This window comes from Carassius carassius, chromosome 21 (genome assembly GCF_963082965.1).
Source record: "Carassius carassius chromosome 21, fCarCar2.1, whole genome shotgun sequence".
Classification (NCBI taxonomy): domain Eukaryota; kingdom Metazoa; phylum Chordata; class Actinopteri; order Cypriniformes; family Cyprinidae; genus Carassius; species Carassius carassius.
In genome coordinates, this window is record NC_081775.1 from 6,050,426 (window position 1) to 6,069,884 (window position 19,459).

Consider the following 19,459-nt stretch of genomic DNA (forward strand, 5'->3'; position numbering starts at 1 on the left):
ACTTCGTTACTTGACACCTCTGACTAAGTGTTATCCTGAACATACCCCTGGTACGGTTTAGTCCTTAAAATCCACGTCTCAAAAATCACTTTGAATGTGCATGACGCCTCTGACTGTCAGATCCAGTCCAGTTTATTTTATCTGCAAGCAACAACAAATCCACTCAAAGGTGATGAGAAAGTGCTCCACATCATCAGCGTCACTCAGATTTTCTGTGCTATTGATGTCAGAGCAACAGGTCAATAAACTCAAACCTGCTTGGGAGCAGGCTTATTTCTTGTAAACAGGAATAGATTGGATCTTTTTAAGAAGAGATGATACTTAAAGTCTGCCCAAGGCACTGCTACTTTTTTTTTGAAACAGAGATTAAGTTAAAAATAATGCGGTTCATGGTTTTGAATAGCGATATATCTGTCTTTTCCAATGCACACAAGAATGCAGAGTAATCTCAGACAATTTAATCCAGATATTTAAATTCAATCTGAAAATTGACCAGAGATCAGTTAACATGATTACAAGATCTTGCATCTTTGAAATCATCTCATATTTGACCCCTGGGCATTCAAGATAGAGGCAGGCCTACACTATCCCCAGCCTGATTTAAACTCCTCCATTGGGCTGGAGTCACAGGATGTCCATCAGAGACCAGGGGTTCATTTGTGACTTTCCCTGATCTTGCTGGTCAACAATGGGCAACTGAGGATTAGGAAAAGTGTGTGCTGCCTCACAGTCTCCTTGGCCCTCTGGACTCCTTTCTTCACCTTGCTGCACAGGTAGGCCCTTTTTTCTCTGTGAAGCTCAACTCAATAATGTAATATACTCAGTAGCGTACCGTGGGGCCTTCAGTAACGATCTCCAACCACCCCCCACCCCACCAGCGGCGCCATAACACCACACACACACTGATACATACAAAATACAGTCATGCACTATATGCACTAGTGCATAACACCAATGAAACCGTTAATCTTCAACCACAGCACACATCATCACACCGCTATGCATTATAACAGCTATACAGACACATCACCACAGCATCACCATCTACTGCCCAAACTCTACCAATACCAATCAGATACAACCATTATAAAATGCTGTATAAAATACCACAATATCTGTATCTCTCTAAAACAGTAAGACATAACACTCACCCATTACTTGTAAATGAAATCCATCCTCCGATTCTTTCTGACGAAACGTTCAATGACCTCCTCATGCAGTTGTGCTTCCTGCTTAAGATAAATGAGCAGCTGCTTCTCTATGGTAATAGAAGCCAGTGTAGAGAGTCGTGTTTCTCTGGTTGTATTCCGTGAATATGTTTTTTTACGTGTGCTTGAGAGCTGAGAAAGATCACTCAACTGATGCGGTGGACACTGGGATTGTCACAATCAAGCATGTGAGGGCATAAAGCTGTGACATGCTGACTGCAAGCCCCGGGCAAACAACAAAATATCGCTGGGCCCTCTGGGGCATTCTGTCATTACACATCAAAATTTGATTGGCTGATGACACACATCAGTCAAAGTTATGATCAAATGGAAAATGACAGCTTCAACGGAAGGCCAGCTATATTTCTAGTGCTGGTCCACGGAGCTGTGAGGCGTTTCGATCAGATAAGATATAGTAAATCCAGCTTAACCCCACAAATAAATAAATAAATAAATATGGTAACACTTTCTATGAAGCCCATATTTATGATGCATTATAAGGGTATTCTTAAGGCATTATAATGAATGCATAATGCATTATAAAAAATCTTGTTCATTCAACTCATGAATAATAATACCAACAAATATAATACATCATAATACTTACGTATTTGTGGTTATAAGTTTAAGAGTATGATTATTTATAACACACAGTGAACACCATATTAAATCTACTTCATTTACAGTATAATAGACTGTATCATGTCTTGACATTGTTTAAGATCTGCACAGTATCTTACTAGAGCTTGTGAGTGGTTAGATGTTGAGTGTTATTTGAGTCTTTCCTGTGGAGCTAATGTTAATTTATTGATGTGAGCTTAATACTCCAACTGAAAAAAATGCAATGTTTTGTATGGTTAGATTTTATTTTGATGGTCCCCTTAATCAATCGACTATGAGCGACTTTGCAACTACTTGCCAACTAACTCTCATTAGAGCATTAGTATGCTCAAGAATGGTAGAATATAGTATGGTAGAATAAGTTGACATACTTGCAAAGACACTTATAGTCAGTGTATCTGTTGGTTGACCATCAAAATATAAACACATCAAAAACATATATTTACAGTAGCAGACAAACTAATACTCTAATGACCCCTAGTTGATATGTAGTTGCAGAGTTACTTAACAGCTGTCTAAAGGGTACCATCAAAATAATCAAACTGATATTACAAAAAAAATAGTTAAAATCAAATGTGTCATATTACACATTCATCTGATTTGATATCTGATCTTATAGCCGTTTGAGTTTAAAAAAAAAAGTTATTATGGTAATAGTAACACTTTAGAATAGGTAACACTTGTTAACTAATTACTAAGACATTTCTCTCAATAAATTCTTAATTTGCTGCTTATTAATAGTTAGTAAGGTAGTTGTTCGGTTTAGGTATTGGGTAAGATTAGGGATGTAGAATAAGGTCAAGTAGAAGAAGGCATTGATATGTGCTTAATTAGCATTAATACATGGCTAGTATTCTAGTAATATGCATGCTAATAAGCAACTAATAGGTGTTACCTATTCTAAAGTGTTACCGTTGTTATTATTATTATTATTATTATTATTATTAGTACTTATGAGTGATCTTTGATCGCTTTAAGTGCATCAGAAAAATGGCAAGATATGAGACTTATAATATATTATAACTATGAGAAGTATAATCCATTGTAAAAGTTGATGCAACATGTTCATTGTGTTATAAATCATCATACTCTTAAAAGCTATAACCATAAATAAGTAAATATTATAATATATTAAAACTGGTAAATATATTTTTTATATTTAAGTTTTTTTATAATGTGTTATGCATTCATTATAATGCCTTCAGAATACCCTTATAATGTACTAGAAATACAGGCTTCATAGAAAGTGTTACCAAAATTATTCCTGAATATATAATTGTAATATACTGAAATGCTCAGATACACATAAACTTGTTTAGTGTTTAGCATGTGTTGTCAAACCGATGAAGATTCCCTATTTTATATTTGCATGTGTTTTCTTCAGTTGCAGCATGTTAAATTTTCTCTGCAACCACAGCATTCTCAGTTTTTTTTAATCAAAAAATATGTATAAATTGTAAACGTGTAACATTTTATGTATTATGCACATAGCAAACTTTCTTTTTTCACCTATTCTGTAAAACTTTAATCCAATTTAAAAAACAAAAAAAAAACCCTGCTGAGAGTTTAGGAGGTTACCCTTTGTTTCGCAAGAGTTTTATTTTGAAAGTAAGTGTGTGTGTGTGTGTGTGTGTGTGTATATATATATATATACACACACATATATATATATATATATATATATATACACACACAAATATATAATCAGTATATGAGGAGACATTTGTGGTTTAATGCTCTATTTATTAACTGATTGACATATGCTTTGAGAGTTTAGATATGGAAATAGACTTATGTATCATTGAATATAGTGGTTTAAGCAAATTGAAATGTGTTTTAAGAAAATTAAGTTTAGAATATAAGCCTGACTGCTTTTAAATGGCTAGCCACGGCACATCCTTTTTTCAGGACCAACGACCCATCATAAACAATGCTTCTCAGTAACATATACATTTTGCTTGTAGGCTTTACTGATTGTTTATTTTTCAAAGTTTCTTGGTCAACTTCTAAATTCACCTTAGAAGGAGATTACTTATTGGGTGGCCTTTTCCCTTTACATGAAATAGAACATGAAACAACCCTGTTTTCCACAGAATCCACTGAATGTTTCAGGTAAGCAAGGACCTTTTACCATTCTAGGGTTATCAGTACACAGTAATGTAAATCAAAGCAGCATTTCCATGTGAATCAAGTCACATTTCTAAACTGAATATTCAATTGCATGCTATTAACTTACTCACTGATGTTTTAAGGCACGGTTCCTCAAAATCTGGATATCAGATGTTGCAAGTAATGAGATTTGCTGTTGAAGAGATTAATAACTCAACAACTCTTCTGCCCAATGTGTCTCTGGGCTATGAAATTTTTGACCACTGTTCTAATATAAAGAATTTAAATACAGTCTTAAATTTAATCTCCAAGAATGGCTCAATAAGACCTAAAGAAATACTCAACAACTATCAGCCTAAAGTGATTGCTTTAACAGGACCATATGGAAGCTCAAAAACTATTAATATCGCACCACTGATCACAATGGACCTTATACCATTGGTAAATTGTTTCTTTTTATAAAGTTTAAATAATGAAACATATACTTCCAACCTTTTTGTTCAGGATTATCAGGTTGCTATATATGAGTCTTTACTTCTCTTTTAAAGGTGAACTATGGAGCTACTAGCTATGCATTAAGCGATAAACGCCTGTATCCTTCTTTTGTGAGAACAATCCCTAGCAACAAAGACCTGATAGAGATGATTATTCACATCATACGGTGGTTTGGATGGAACTGGGTCGCCTTTCTTGGTAGCCAAGATGATTACAGTTCAGATGGACTAAAGCTATTTAACAAGTATATAAACAATACTGGCATTTGTTTGGCCTATCAAGATGGTCTAAGTCTAAATGCAAACTATGGTCTAACACTTAAAAAGATTGATAAGCTCAAAATTAATGTCATTGTTGTTTTTGCTTTGCCACAATATGCAAGCAAAATTATCAAAGCAGCCATTGCAAACAACATCCAAGACAAAGTATGGATTGCAAGTCAAGCATGGGCTATGAATCAGCAGCTTCCAAGAGAGCTAGGAATTGGAAAAATTGGCACAATCATTGGCATTACAGAGAGACTGTTGTCATTGCCTGGATTCAATGAATTTGTATATAAAATCAGTCGAATAACTGATATTGGCCATAATTATAGAGCTGAGACTGGCATCCTGGGGATGAGAAAGACATGTAATCAAGTTTGTGATTACTGCTCTTTGTTGACTGCAGAGGAGATCATAAATGAAAATCCCACATTCTCTTTTGCCATCTATGCTGCCATATATACCATAGCTCATGCGTTACATAAGGTTCTGCAGTGCGACATGAATGAATGCCACAGAAACACAATGGCCAAGCCATACATGGTAAGTGAATTTATCTGAATCAATGACAAGCAAATTATTTTTAAAATTACATTATTGAATTAATGTTTTAATTAATTAAATAATGAATAATCATATTTTTTTTACAAAATAAATTAGATACTATATATTGTAGTATTGTTTAATTATGTAACTTTAATAAAACAGAATATAAATGTTATTAATTTTATAGTAATACAATAATAACAATAATAATAATAATAATAATAATAATAATAATAAATGATGATGATTGTTATTATTATTTATAAGTAATTTGTCTTTTTTTATTTGAACACACCTCACAACAGCTTCTTAAAGAGATAAGTAATTTGGATTTTCCACTCAATGGCCGTCAGGTGAAATACAATGACCATTATGATCCAACGATCAGTTATGCAGTTGTGCTCTGGCGCACTGATGTGAATCCTCCACAGTTTGAGATGGTTGGCACATATGATACTCATCCTGAAATTACTTTTAGTATCGACAACTCTCTCATGCCATGGCATAACAATGGTTCTGTAAGTCATCTTTTTGTTAAACCTTTATACAAACATTTAGCTTTACAGTTTTTTTTCTCTCAACCAGTTTTGCTAATTTCTCCATATAAAGGACAATTAACAGATTTCTACTTTAGCAAATCAACTGAATTGTGAATGATTAATGAAGTTTGCTGTTCTGCTCAGAGTTCATATGGGCTATTAAATGAAGGTGACACTGTGGGGTATCATTACCCACTACTACATGCTGAGAGAATTCCTCCTTTCTGTAAATATGCAAAATCATAACATGCATAGCACTGACTCTGCCCGAGCCAGAAATGCATCAACCCTATGGGTGCATCCCATGTGAAATACCATAGCAGTCCCATGTTGGCCATACTGTATATAGTCTTTTGGCACTTTTCCACTGCATGGTACGGCTCAGTACAGTTAACTTTTGGGGGGTTTTCCACAGGTTACTGTACCTGGTAACTGGTACTTTTTTAGTCTCAGAGCTAGATGGCGCCAGCAAAATGCTCTCTGCTGGATCAGAATATGCCAGAGACTGGTCTTCCTGATCCAGCAGATTTCTTGAACTGGCAGTTGAGGGCTGAAAAAGGGATACACCTCTTTGAAAATCTTCAGCCAGTTTGATCTGCAATCCCCATGATCTAAGTCTCTGAACTACTTCAGCAAAAGTGGGACCTGAACCGGGGAGTGCAGGCATTTGTCATTTATTCCTCGAGAAGAAGGCCAGAACTTCCTTAAACTGTGCTGGGCTGCACTTCACTAAAGCATTGTAAGCTTAAGTACATCATCCATTGATACCAATGGGGCTATGATCAACTTAAGCTTACAATGCTTTTGGGAAATGTAGCCCTGGTCACAATGAGCACATTGAACATCCTAGAGTACTGAATGCATGTGCTTTGTTTGCAAGCAAACAATGCACTGATACTGGGTGTCCTAATGGGCCTATTTACACCTGGACATTTAATTCTATTTGATAAAACGTTTCCAATTACACTTGGCCACATAAATGTGTTTTCCCTTAAGATGTAAATAAATCTGGTCTTCAATTTAATGGAGTTCACACCAACGAAAGTAAGAGATATGCGCTGCATTTTATGTTATTCATTATCAGCTAATTTCAAGATCAAATACCCCAACAGGAGAGAGCGTGGCATTAGCAGTCTCGATATTTTTAATGAAGTGTGCTAAGTGCCTGCAACTTACTTTCAGTCTTATTTGTTGTGCTTTGCATATTGGCTTGAAGAAGAGATACTCTGCTACTCATCCATGGTGATGCGTGTTACAATGGCACTGTCATATCTGACTATAACATGCCATATAGCCTATAAAACATTCTCACACATTCATTATTTTAATATTTTGGAAGGAAAAAATTTGCATATGTGGTTTTAACAACCATATGCATTTATACTTGTCTAGTTTAGTCTGGAATGCAGCCATGGAATTTAAATCCGATCAATCAAACCACTTCAGGAGGTGATCTGATTTAAATGCATCTTGAAAGTGTTTTGGAGGGCATTTTCACCTGTTCTTTTGACAATCGGATAGCTTTCAGATCAGAGAAAACACATGAAGTGACCAGGTGAAAACAGGCTCAATGTTTCAAATTTACGAGAGTATAACTTTTTTGCTTGAATTTTCCATTATCTTCAATGATGCACACTACAAACAATTGGCACCTGAAGACAAAAAAGCGTGTCATGGTGTTCACGTTCATTGTAGTAAATTTCCATTTTGAAAGGGAACTAACTGTAATTACACATTTACTTGTTCTTTAAAGGTTATATTCTCAAACTGCTCTATTGAGTGTAAGGCGGGATATTCAAGGCAAACTGAAGGTTTTCATAGTTGCTGTTTTTCCTGTAAAAAATGCCCATCCAACAGCTATGTGGATTTTTCTCGTAAGTACCATAAGCAGAGATTGATGACAATTTAAGATAAAGATAGTCTACCTAAAATTTTTAACTGTCATCATGTACAGTGCCTTGCGAAAGTATAGCAAAAACTGAACTGTCACATCTTAGTAAATTTATAAAAACTGAAATAAGTACATTGCATAAATATTTAGCTGAAGCACCTTTACAGTCTCATGTTTTTTTTTTCAAGCTTTGCTCATCAGCATTTGGCAATTATCTGCCATTATTCACCTCACCTCTTCCCCTCTCAGGCTCTGTCAGTTTGAATGGGGGCAGATGCACATTTTCAGGTTTCTCCAGAAATATTTGAAAGGGTTCAATCCCAGGCTGTGGCTGGGCAACTCAAGGACAGCTTTTCTTCTGACGAGTGCCTCAGTCGCTGCCACTGAAAAACAGCCCCACAGCATAAGTCTACTACCAGCACACTTTACTATTGGGATAGTATTCTGCAGGTGATGAGCAGTGCTTGGTTTCCTTCAAACATGATGTTTGGAACTGAGGTTCACCAGACCAGACAATCTTGTTTCTCAGAGTCCTTGAGGGTCCTTAAGGTGTTTTTTTTTTTGCTAATTCTAAGTGTGTTTCATGTGTCTACCATAAGGAGAGGATTGAGTTTGGCCACACTGCCATAAAGCACACATTGGTGGAGTACTGCAGGGATGTGTGTCCTTTGTTAGATTTCTCCCATCTGCATATATAATCATGGATGTCAACAAGAATGACCAAGGAGGCCAGTTCTAGGAAGAGTCGAATTTTTGAATGAAGCAGATTTTTTTTTCTGAACTCTTCCCCAGATGTGTGGCTTAATGCAAACATGTTTCTGAGCTCTACAGGCAATTTTCACCTCAGGGCTTGGTTTTTGCTCTGATATGCATTATCAGCTGTTAGACCTTTTATTAAGAAGAGTGCCTTTCCAAATTATACCCATTCAATTGAATTTGCAACAGGTTAACTTCACTCAAGTGTAGTAACATCTACAAGCAATATGAATCTCCCTGACCTAAATTTCAACTGCCCAAGATAAGAGTATGAATACTTGTGCAATGGAATCATTTTAGTTTTTTAATTTGAATAAATTAGCAAAGATGTTAATAACCAGTTTTTTTTATTGGTTTACCATTATGGTGTATGGAGTGTAGATTGATGTGGGGAAAAAAAGTAATTAAAAAAAATGAATACTTTCACAAGGTACTGTATAAATAGGCATTTATGTTTTATGCAGAACCCAAAAGAAGATATTGTCCCACATCCAGTTACTTTTTAGAAAAAAAATACAACTACTAGACATTAAAAATATTTTACTGTTTTTTTTTTTTTTTCTTCAGGGGACCTTTATACCTGTTTTCCATGTGCAGAGAGTGAATGGTCTGAAGAGGGCAGTATGGCATGTAATACACGTTCTGTTCTCTATCCTCAGCTCACAGAAATTCCATCCATTGCTATCATGTTTTCTGCCGCATGCCTAATTATTCTCCTTAGTGCCATATTTTGCATTTTCGCCTACTATTATGACACACCAGTGGTAAAGTCTGCTGGTGGCAGCATGTGTTTCCTCATGCTGACCAGTTTGATTTTGTCTAGCATAAGTGTGTTCTTTTTCTTTGGAAAACCTACATTTATATTTTGCCTCCTAAGAAATTCCATATTTGAATTTTTCTTTACTGTCTGTATTTCCTGTTTGACTGTCCGTTCCTTTCAAATTGTTTGTGTTTTTAAAATGGCTGCTCAGTTCCCTAAAGCACACAGCCTTTGGGTAAAACACAATGGCCAGTGGCTCTTCATTGCATTTTCTTCTTTCCTTCATTTAATTTCTTGTGTGATATGGATGACTCTCGATCCTGTCAAACTCGTCGCAGACACATGGACTTATAAAGATCAACTTATGCTCATCTGTGAAATGGGGAACACTATAACATTTACCATAGTTGTGTTAATAAGTTGGTTTCTTGGTTTCCTGTGTCTATTGTTTTCATATATGGGAAGAGACCTGCCCAAAAATTACAATGAGGCCAAATCAATAACATTCAGTCTCCTTTTGTACTATCTGACCTGGATTGCATATTTTACAGCATACCTCACTACCAAAAGCAAATACATCATCATTTTAAATGCAATTGCCCAGATATCCAGTATAAACGGAATTCTCTTTAGTTATTTCATACCAAAATCTTACATTATAATATTCCAACCTCAAAAAAATACTCCTGCATACTTTCAAACATCTATTCAGAATTATACCCAAACCATTAGTAGGACTTAGACTCTGACATAACGCTGTGGCTAATATTGCCCACAACACATTGTGTGGTGGATGAGGATTTGATTAGAACTACAAACACGCATAAAAAGTGTTTAAAATCTATTAGATAAAGGGGGTTTGATTGATAAATGAGCAATATCTAACCTGTTGAAAAAATATTTACACTTTGAACTTTATTATTAATACATTTGATCATTAACTTAAATGCATCATTATCCAAACATATGAATTTAGTTATCGGATTGACACATGTGACTGGCAGATCAACATGCCTGTTGATTTCACTCCAATATGGTAATAAATTTAATTACGCAAAATATGTAAAATGTTATGATGATATTTAACAAGGTGACTGACAGTGCAGTTTAAACGGTATAATACATGATTCACGTAACTAAGCAACAGAGAATCCATTAAAGACAAAATAATGACAAAGTACTATGTCCCAAAGCTTGCCTACTATTCTGCTACATACTAAAATGTATGTACTTTATCTTCACAAAAAGACTTAATTTTAGGGCATAGTATAAATGAGGATGCAGCATTAGCCTGACTCAAACTTTGTTTAAAACCTGGCTTAGATTCTTTATTATTATATTACATAAACACAAAGGCAGAGAATGGGGATCTATTCTGGGGATCAATCTGCATTATGAAACTCTGTGATTTTTGAGATTTAAATCTAAATGGAATGTAAACACAAATGTTTTTTGTTGTTGTTGTTGTTTGTTTGTTTGTTTGTTTTTTACTTGTAATAAAGAACATTTTCAAGGCCTCAATAATTTGGTGTCAAGTCAAGTCAAGTCAAGTGACCTTTATTTATATAGTGCTTTAAACAAAATACATTGCGTCAAAGCAACTGAACAACATTCATTAGGAAAACAGTGTGTCAATAATGCAAAATGACAGTTAAAGGCAGTTTATCATTGAACTCAGTGATGTCATCTCTGTTCAGTTTAAATAGTGTCTGTGTATTTATTTGCAATCAAGTCAACGATATCGCTGTAGATGAAGTGACCCCAACTAAGCAAGCCAGAGGTGACAGCAGCAAGGAACCGAAACTCCATTGGTGACAGAATGGAAAAAAAAAACTTGGGAGAAACCAGGCTCAGTTGGGGGGCCAGTTCTCCTCTGACCAGACGAAAGCAGTAGTTCAATTCCAGGCTGCAACAAAGTCAGATTGTGCAGAAGAATCATCTGTTTCCTGTGGTCTTGTCCTGGTGGTCATCTGGGACAAGGTCTTTACAGGGGATCTGTATCTGGGGCTCTAGTTGTCCTGGTCTCCGCTGTATTTAAGGGATGTAGAGGTCCTTTCTAGGTGCTGATCCACCATCTGGTCTGGATATGTACTGGATCCGGGTGACTGCAGTGACCCTCTGATCTGGATAGAGACTGGATCTGGTGGCTAAGGTGACCTCGGAATAAGAGAGAAACAGACTAATATTAGCGTAGATGCCATTCTTCTAATGATGTAGCAAGTACATCGGGTGGTATGGGAAGTGTTCCCGGTTCCGGTTTACCTAATTAATGCAGCCTAAAAATCCTTTAATGGATTTGGATATTAAAAGCATATTAGTATGTTATGTGTAAGCCAGGTTAAAGAAATGGGTCTTTAATCTAGATTTAAACTGCAAGAGTGTGTCTGCCTCCCGAACAATGTTAGGTAGGTTATTCCAGAGTTTAGGTGCCAAATAGGAAAATTGTGTTATTCTAGGTATTATCAAATTGCCTGAGTTTTGAGAATGTAGCGGATGTAGAGGATTATAATGTAAAAGGAGCTCATTCAAATACTGAGGTGCTAAACCATTCAGGGCTTTATAAGTAATAAGCAATATTTTAAAATCTATACTATGTCATGGATCTGGGAAGGAGGACCCAATTGCAGTGAGATAACAAGGTTTTATTGACAAGACAGACTGATACAGGAGGTAGTGAAGTGCACAACAGATACCACCCCTTACGGACGACTTTTGTCCACGAAGGGGCAAAACCTCAGAAGAGCAGCTCTACACCATCAGAGCGAGACCAGCTGCGCTTGGCCCACGACTGGAAAATGCTAGCTGACATTGGTCGGCAACTTGTGTTTCCTCCGGAGATCGCAACCACCACCCTAAGACCTGACATGGTGCTCTGGTCCCTTTCGCTAAAGAAGGTCTTCATTATTGAGCTCACAGTACCCTGGAAGGACTCGGTAGATGAGGCTTATGAACGAAAACATCTGCGCTATGCCGATCTAGCTGCCGAAGCACGGCATCATGGCTGGAACACAGAAGTCCGACCAGTGGAGGTGGGCTGCAGAGGTTTTGTAGCAACATCTACAACCAGACTGCTTAGAGACCTGGGAATTAAGGGCCAGAGCCAGCGTTCGGCAATCAGAGCTGTATCGGAGGCGGCAGAAGGCAGCAGTCAATGGCTCTGGATGAAGAGGAAAGACCCCAGCTGGGCCCCGAAGTGAGAGGATCAGGAGGTATGCGGTCAAGAATGCTTGACTCAGGGAGGAGGACGCCCCTGCCATGCAGAGTCCCATGGGATGTTGGCTATTAACAACAAGGCAACTCCTATGACTAATTGGGTATGGGACGCAAGCGTAGGATTGATCACCCTGTCGCTGGCCGCCTGTGGGGAGGGTGTATAGTGTGAAAGGCCGAAACACCCTAGGAACCAAAGGTACACTACTGACGATGCGCTCCCCAAATTTCATCAGGCTCTCTGTTCATGAACTCTTGGAAATGCTTGCACAAAGGATAGTAACATCTTATCCTGTGTTCTTTGAATCTGAATATCTGGACTTGTCCAGTGACTACTGAGAAAGATTAGCTGACAACAGGGGAAAGTCCTTGTGGCGGCACGGAGAGACGGCTGACAGGAGGGAATAGACCCCATTGGGACAGTCATGGGTTAGCTTCCAATTTCTGTAGTTTCCCATGCTTCACAGTATGTTGGAAACACCCGCTTTAGCTACAGAAAGGCAACATACGAGAATGCCCCTAGAGTCTGCGAGAGTGGGGGCGAAAGATGACTCATTGATTGACAACATGGTAACGACTGGACTGGAAACGACTACGAGTAATGAGAGCACAGCACAAGAGAACACCACAGCAACTGTCACAAGTTACGCTGCAACAGCGGGCCACAAACAGATGCAGGTATGTGTCTGTGGTTGGAGGAAAGTTACATCACACCATGGGTTGAGGATCCACCAGGGGAGGAAGGGGTGTTTGAGTATAGAGAGACAGAGGCCTCGCATTGATCACTTTCTGCGAAAGCGATCAAATCAGTCGAATGAAGCACAGCAACTGGACGCAAACCATAGTTTGCAGTGCACCAGTACGACTGTCATGGAGGATGTAAACTCAAGCACCGAAGTAACAACTGAGGTGGAACCAACAACAGGAGTGGAACTCACCCAGCCTCCCAGACCTGCAGTCGAGAGGAGACTACCAGGGCACAGATCGTATGTGAAGTGGCCTGGCGCCAGTGACAAGAAGTTGTGGGAAACAGTTAATACTGACCTTACCTTGACCCTCGAGAAACTTCGAGGGACAGTGGAGAAGAAGTTGGAGAGGATGGGGGACATCATTTATGAGTACGGGGCAGAACGCTTTGGAGTGCAAGAGGCAAAAGGCGGGAGAAAGGTTCCAACCCCACCAGTTTCCAGGAGGCAACAAGAACTCAAGCGCCTCGTTCAAGGAAGGAGACAGCTTAAGAAACAGTGGAAGAAGGCCTCGGAAGAGGAAAAGGAGGGCATAGAGGCACTTCAGGCTGACATCAAAACCCGGTTGGCATCCCTCTATAGAGCAGAGAACCTACGGAAACGCAGAAGGAAGAAAGAGCAAACTAGAACTCGATTCTATAAAGATCCCTTCAAGTTCCTCAAAAGTCTCTTCACGAAGGAAAAAAGTGGCGCTCTAAAAACAACAAAGAAAGACCTAGAGGAGCACCTGAGAACAACAAACTTTGACTCAAAGCTACATGAACATCTGGCCATCCCATCAGATATCCCACCCATTGAACCCCCGGAACATCATATTGAGACCAGCCCTCCGACATGGAAAGAGGTGGAAGACATAGTTCGACGTGCAAGAACAGCATCAGCCCCGGGGCCAAATGGAATCCCGTACAAAGTGTATAAGAATGCACCAGATGTCCTGAGGTTCCTCTGGAGGCTTATGAGAACAGCTTGGCAAAAGAAGATAATACCCAAAGTGTGGCGTAGGGCAGGCGGGGTCCTGATCCCTAAGGAGAAGGATGCAGTAAACATCAGTCAATTTCGCCCAATCTCCTTACTGAATGCCGAGGGTAAAATCTTCTTCAGGGTCATTGCCCAGAGGATGGCCGTGTTCCTGCAAAGGAATGTGTACGTCGATACATCTGTACAGAAGGCAGGAATATCAGGGTTCTCTGGCTGCTTGGAACATTCCAGCATGATCTGGCACCAGATCCAAATGGCCAAAGTGGAGAAAAGGGACCTCCATGTAGTCTTCCTCGACCTCGCCAATGCATTTGGCTCTGTGCCCCATGAACTCCTGTGGTCTGCCTTCAGATTTTTCCACATACCGGACACCATCACAACCCTGGTGAAGGCATACTTCCAGGATCTGCAGTTCTGCTTCACCACTTCAAAGTTCACCACCTCATGGCAGTGCCTGAATGTAGGTATAATGGCGGGATGTACCATTTCACCGTTGGCATTTATAATGGCAATGGAGGTTATCATCAGATCCTCAAAATGGGTTGCTGGTGGACAGCGAGTCGACTCTGGTTTCCGCCTCCCTCCACTCAGAGCCTACATGGACGACATTACTACACTGACCACCACTGTTCCATGCACCAGGAGACTGCTCAGAAAACTCGAGGAGAACATCAGCTGGGCCCGTATGAAGATTAAACCATCCAAGTCACGCAGCATTGTGCACTTGATTGTAAAGGGAGTACTCACTAACCTGAAATTCTTCATCGGAGATGACCAAATCCCAACAGTGTCTGAGCAGGCTCCAGATGACACTGAATGAATCTCGAGACCCAGTAGTGAGCAACAACGCACCGACCTTGGCAACTGGGCGAAAATGGAGGCCAGGAAAGGCAGTTCAGGAGGCAACAGCAGCCCTCAGACATGCTGACATTGTGGGTCATGTTCAGCAAGGGAGAGGAGGCCTTGGGCTAACTAGCCGTGCTGTTTGGAGTAAGGCCACTGCACCAGAGCGGCGGATGATGGTAGTGCAGGAAGTACGCCATCAGGAGGAGGCTGCAAGGTGGGCCAAGGCAGTCTCTCTTGCCAAACAGGGACAGTGGACTCGATGGGACAGTGTGGAGAAGAGGAAGATCAGCTGGAAGGATCTGTGGGCCATGGAAGCGAAGCGGTTGAGCTTTTCCATCAGAGCAACATATGACGTCCTTCCAACACCAGTTAATCTTCACCAATGGTATGGTGAAGATCCGGAATGTGCCCTCTGTTCCATGCCAGCCAACCTCAGGCACATTCTCACAGGGTGTAAAACAAGCCTCACCCAAGGACGCTACACTTGGCGTCACAACCAAGTCCTAAAAAACCTTGCGTCTGCCCTGGAGGACAAGCGAGCTGCCACCAACTCCCTACCACCCCCAGCAGCATCACACCCTTTACGGACGACTTTTGTCCGCGAAGGGGCAAAACCTCAGAAGAGCAGCTCTACACCATCAGAGCGAGACCAGCTGCGCTTGGCCCGCGACTGGAAAATGCTAGCTGACATTGGTCGGCAACTTGTGTTTCCTCCGGAGATCGCAACCACCACCCTAAGACCTGACATGGTGCTCTGGTCCCTTTCGCTAAAGAAGGTCTTCATTATTGAGCTCACAGTACCCTGGGAGGACTCGGTAGATGAGCCTTATGAACGAAAACATCTGCGCTATACCGATCTAGTTGCCGAAGCATGGCATCATGGCTGGAACACAGAAGTCCGAGCAGTGGAGGTGGGCTGCAGAGGTTTTGTAGCAACATCTACAACCAGACTGCTTAGAGACCTGGGAATTAAGGGCCAGAGCCAGCGTTCGGCAATCAGAGCTGTATCGGAGGCGGCAGAAGGCAGCAGTCAGTGGCTCTGGATGAACAGGAAAGACCCCAGCTGGGCCCCGAAGTGAGAGGGTCAGGAGGTATGCGGTCAAGAATGCTTGACTCAGGGAGGAGGTCGCCCCTGCCATGCAGAGTCCCATGGGATGTTGGCTATCAACAACAAGGCAACTCCTATGACTAATTGGGTATGGGACGCAAGCGTAGGATTGATCACCCTGTCGCTGGCCGTCTGTGGGGAGGGTGTATAGTGTGAAAGGCCAAAACACCCTAGTAACCAAAGGTACACTACTGACGATGCCCTCCCCAAATTTCATCAGGCTCTCTGTTCATGAACTCTTGGAAATGCTTGCACAAAGGATAGTAACATCTTATCCTGTGTTCTTTGAATCACAACAGGAGCACAATAAACAGAACAGCTAGGGAAGGCCACTGGGAAGGCTTCAGGAAACAACTGGCAGAATACTTGGGCAACAGAGGGGGCAGCAAGACCAGGCTGATAGAGAAGGCCACACAAGGCACCATAGAGCAGAGCTCAGAAACTTGTTGACCACTGACTCTGGAGACAGACCAGATGCCAGGATTGTAGAACCAGGGCAGGACACATGGGGACAGGTCAGGAACTCGAACACAAGACTAGACAGGACAAAGCTCCACAAAAACACAAGTAAAATCCAAGACAAAGAATATAAACCAATGAACTAATAAAAGTAAAGTAACAAAGTAAGAAATTACCAATTTAACCAACTTAAGAGAATGATCAAACAAAACCAAGAATCAAGACTAGAAAACTAAAGAAATATTACAAATGAAAGCAAAGGGCAAGAACAAACAAATTACTAAAACAAGGAGCAAGACAAGAACATAGAATCAGAACAACCAGACAGGGAGACACAGTCACATATTCAGACACATCCACAGACAGAGGGGGTGTGAATGACAACTGACCAGAAAACACAAAAGGTTAAGGTGCACTATAAATAGGGAGGAAAATACATGAGGGACAGGTGAGCACAATTAGACCAACTAGTGTAACAAGAGGGTGTGGTAAAGGGGAAACAAGGAGGAGGGGCTAAATGAGCACATGGCCGAGAAAATAACTAAACAAGGCAGTGTGCTGACACTAGACACAAGAAACAAACATAAAACAAAGTGACAGTGCAAAACCCTGACATACAATGTTTGATAGGGAGCCAGTGCAGTGTTGACAGGACCAGGCTAATATGGTCATACTTCCTGGTTCTAGTAAGAACTCTTGCTGCTGCATTTTGGACTAGCTGTAGTTTGTTTACTAAGCGTGCAGAACAAACACCCAATAAAGCATTACAATAATCTAACCTTGAGGTCATAAATGCATTTATTAACATTCCTTACAAATGCTAGAAACGTGGCTTTCTAAGGAAAGATTGCGATCAAATAGCACACCTAGGTTCCTAACTGATGACGAAGAATTGACAGAGCAGCCATCTAGTCTTAGACAGTGTTCTAGGTTATTACATGCAGAGTTTTTAGGTCCTATAATTAACACCTCTGTTTTTTTGGGCTGCAGTGGGGCGGCAGTGGCTCAGTGGTTCATGTAGGTTGTCTACAAACCGGACCACTGACCAAGTGTCGAGGTGTCCTTGAGCAAGACACCTAACCCCAGCTGCTCCCGACGAGCTGGATGGCGCCTTGAATAGCTGACACCGCAGTCAGTGTGTGAATGAGATTAAGGGGAAGTCGTGGCCTAATGGTTAGAGAGTTGGACTTGCAATCGAAAGGTTGTGAGTTTGAGTCTCGGGCTGGCAGGAATTGTAGGTGGGGGAGTGCATGTACAGTGCTCTCTCCACCCTCAATACCACGACTTAGGTGCCCTTGAGCAAGGCATTGAACCCCCAACTGCTCCCCGGGCACCACAGCATAAATGGCTGCCCACTGTTCACTGTGTGTTCACTGCTCTGTGTGTGTGAACTTCGGATGGGTTAAATTCTGAGTACGGGTCACCATACTTGGCTGAATGTCACGTCACTTTTTTTTCAGAATTTAGCAGTAAGAAATTACTCGTCATCCAGTTTTTTTTCAAATTGGTGTGTTTCACTGGGCCGCGAAGAAATATAGAGCTGAGGATCATCAGCATAACAGTGAAAGCTAACACCATGTTTCCTGATGATATCTCCCAAGGGTAACATATAAAGCGTGAAGAGTAGCGGCCCTAGTACTGAGCCTTGAGGTACTCCATACTGCACTTGTGATCGATATGATACATCTTCATTCACTGCTACGAACTGATGACGGTGATTTAAAGGTCCTATAGCATGAAAATTTTAACATTAATATGACTTCCCCTAGCATGTATGTGGTCCCCAAGTTTCTAAGAATTTTAATCGGTGTAAATCGAGATTTTACTATCTTTCTCTGCCTTTGAGAAAATGGAAGCTCAAACGGGCTGATCTGGAATCTCCTCTTTGTGACGTTGTAAAGAGAAATGTTACCTCCCCTTTCTCTGCTTTGCCCGCCCAAATATTTACATATAATTCAGTCGCAATGTCAGCACAGGTGTTACAAACAGACTTTTATGATATGGATTCGACAGCACCGCCACAAACAGTGAGTAACAGTGTTCGTTAATGCCTGATCTGTGATCAGTGATTTCTGATGTGTAGTTAATCATTCAAGTTCACACAGACTTTCTTTCTAAATTGTTTAATACTGTTTATGCATCAGTGAATCAAGCCAGTGACTAAACAATCAACTTCACGTTGTTTCTCTTAGTAGCATGAAACAAATCTGTTATTTAAATTGTGATTTAACTAGAGAGAGCGATCAAAGAACGCTCTATTTTTTTTTCGGGGCTCTCACACATGGCGATTATATCTGCACACTTGCCTAAACTACCGTTACAATGAATGACGCTGTTATGCTGCACAACAAAGCTCTTACTGTATTCATGTGTTTGCTGTTAGTTGTGGTGAAAGCATTTTGTGAGAGAAAATGTGTTGCAATAATGACGAGATCACTGCATTCACGCGATAAACAGACTCTGTCTACTCAATGCTGCTCATCACTGCAGCCTTTCATGTGATGGGAAAAGATCGAACAGAGCATTCAAGCCAGACGGCAAATATCAGGATATAAAAAATGCTTTTTATTTCTAAATTTTAAATGTAAAAATCATACTAACAATATAAGTACACCTAAGGAAACATTAAAAAGCATTTAAAGAAAAGGAAATAATCCATGTCATGGGACCTTTAAGTACCTTTAAACCATGCTAATGCCAACAAAGTGTTCAAGTCTATGCAAAAGAATGTTGTGGTCAATTGTGTCAAACGCAGCACTAAGATCCAATAAAACTAATAGAGAGATACAACCACGATCAGATGATAAGAGCAGGTCATTTGTAACTCTAAGGAGAGCAGTCTCAGTACTATGATACGGTCTAAATCTTGACTGGAAATCCTCACATATACCATTTTTCTCTAAGAAGAAATATAATTGTGAGGA

General features: G+C 40.2%; 1 protein-coding gene across 1 annotated transcript in view; it reads left to right on the forward strand.

The window, feature by feature from the left end:
- LOC132098208 (taste receptor type 1 member 3-like) overlaps window positions 1-12,385 on the forward strand; it is a 32,523-nt gene extending 20,138 nt beyond the window's left edge. The window contains exons 6-9 of the mRNA XM_059504403.1: window positions 4,467-5,239; window positions 5,548-5,760; window positions 7,535-7,655; window positions 11,913-12,385. Coding sequence (XP_059360386.1) covers window positions 4,467-5,239; window positions 5,548-5,760; window positions 7,535-7,655; window positions 11,913-12,385 — 1,580 coding nt within the window. The remainder of the gene's footprint in view (window positions 1-4,466; window positions 5,240-5,547; window positions 5,761-7,534; window positions 7,656-11,912) is intronic.
- Window positions 12,386-19,459: the final 7,074 nt, after the last annotated feature.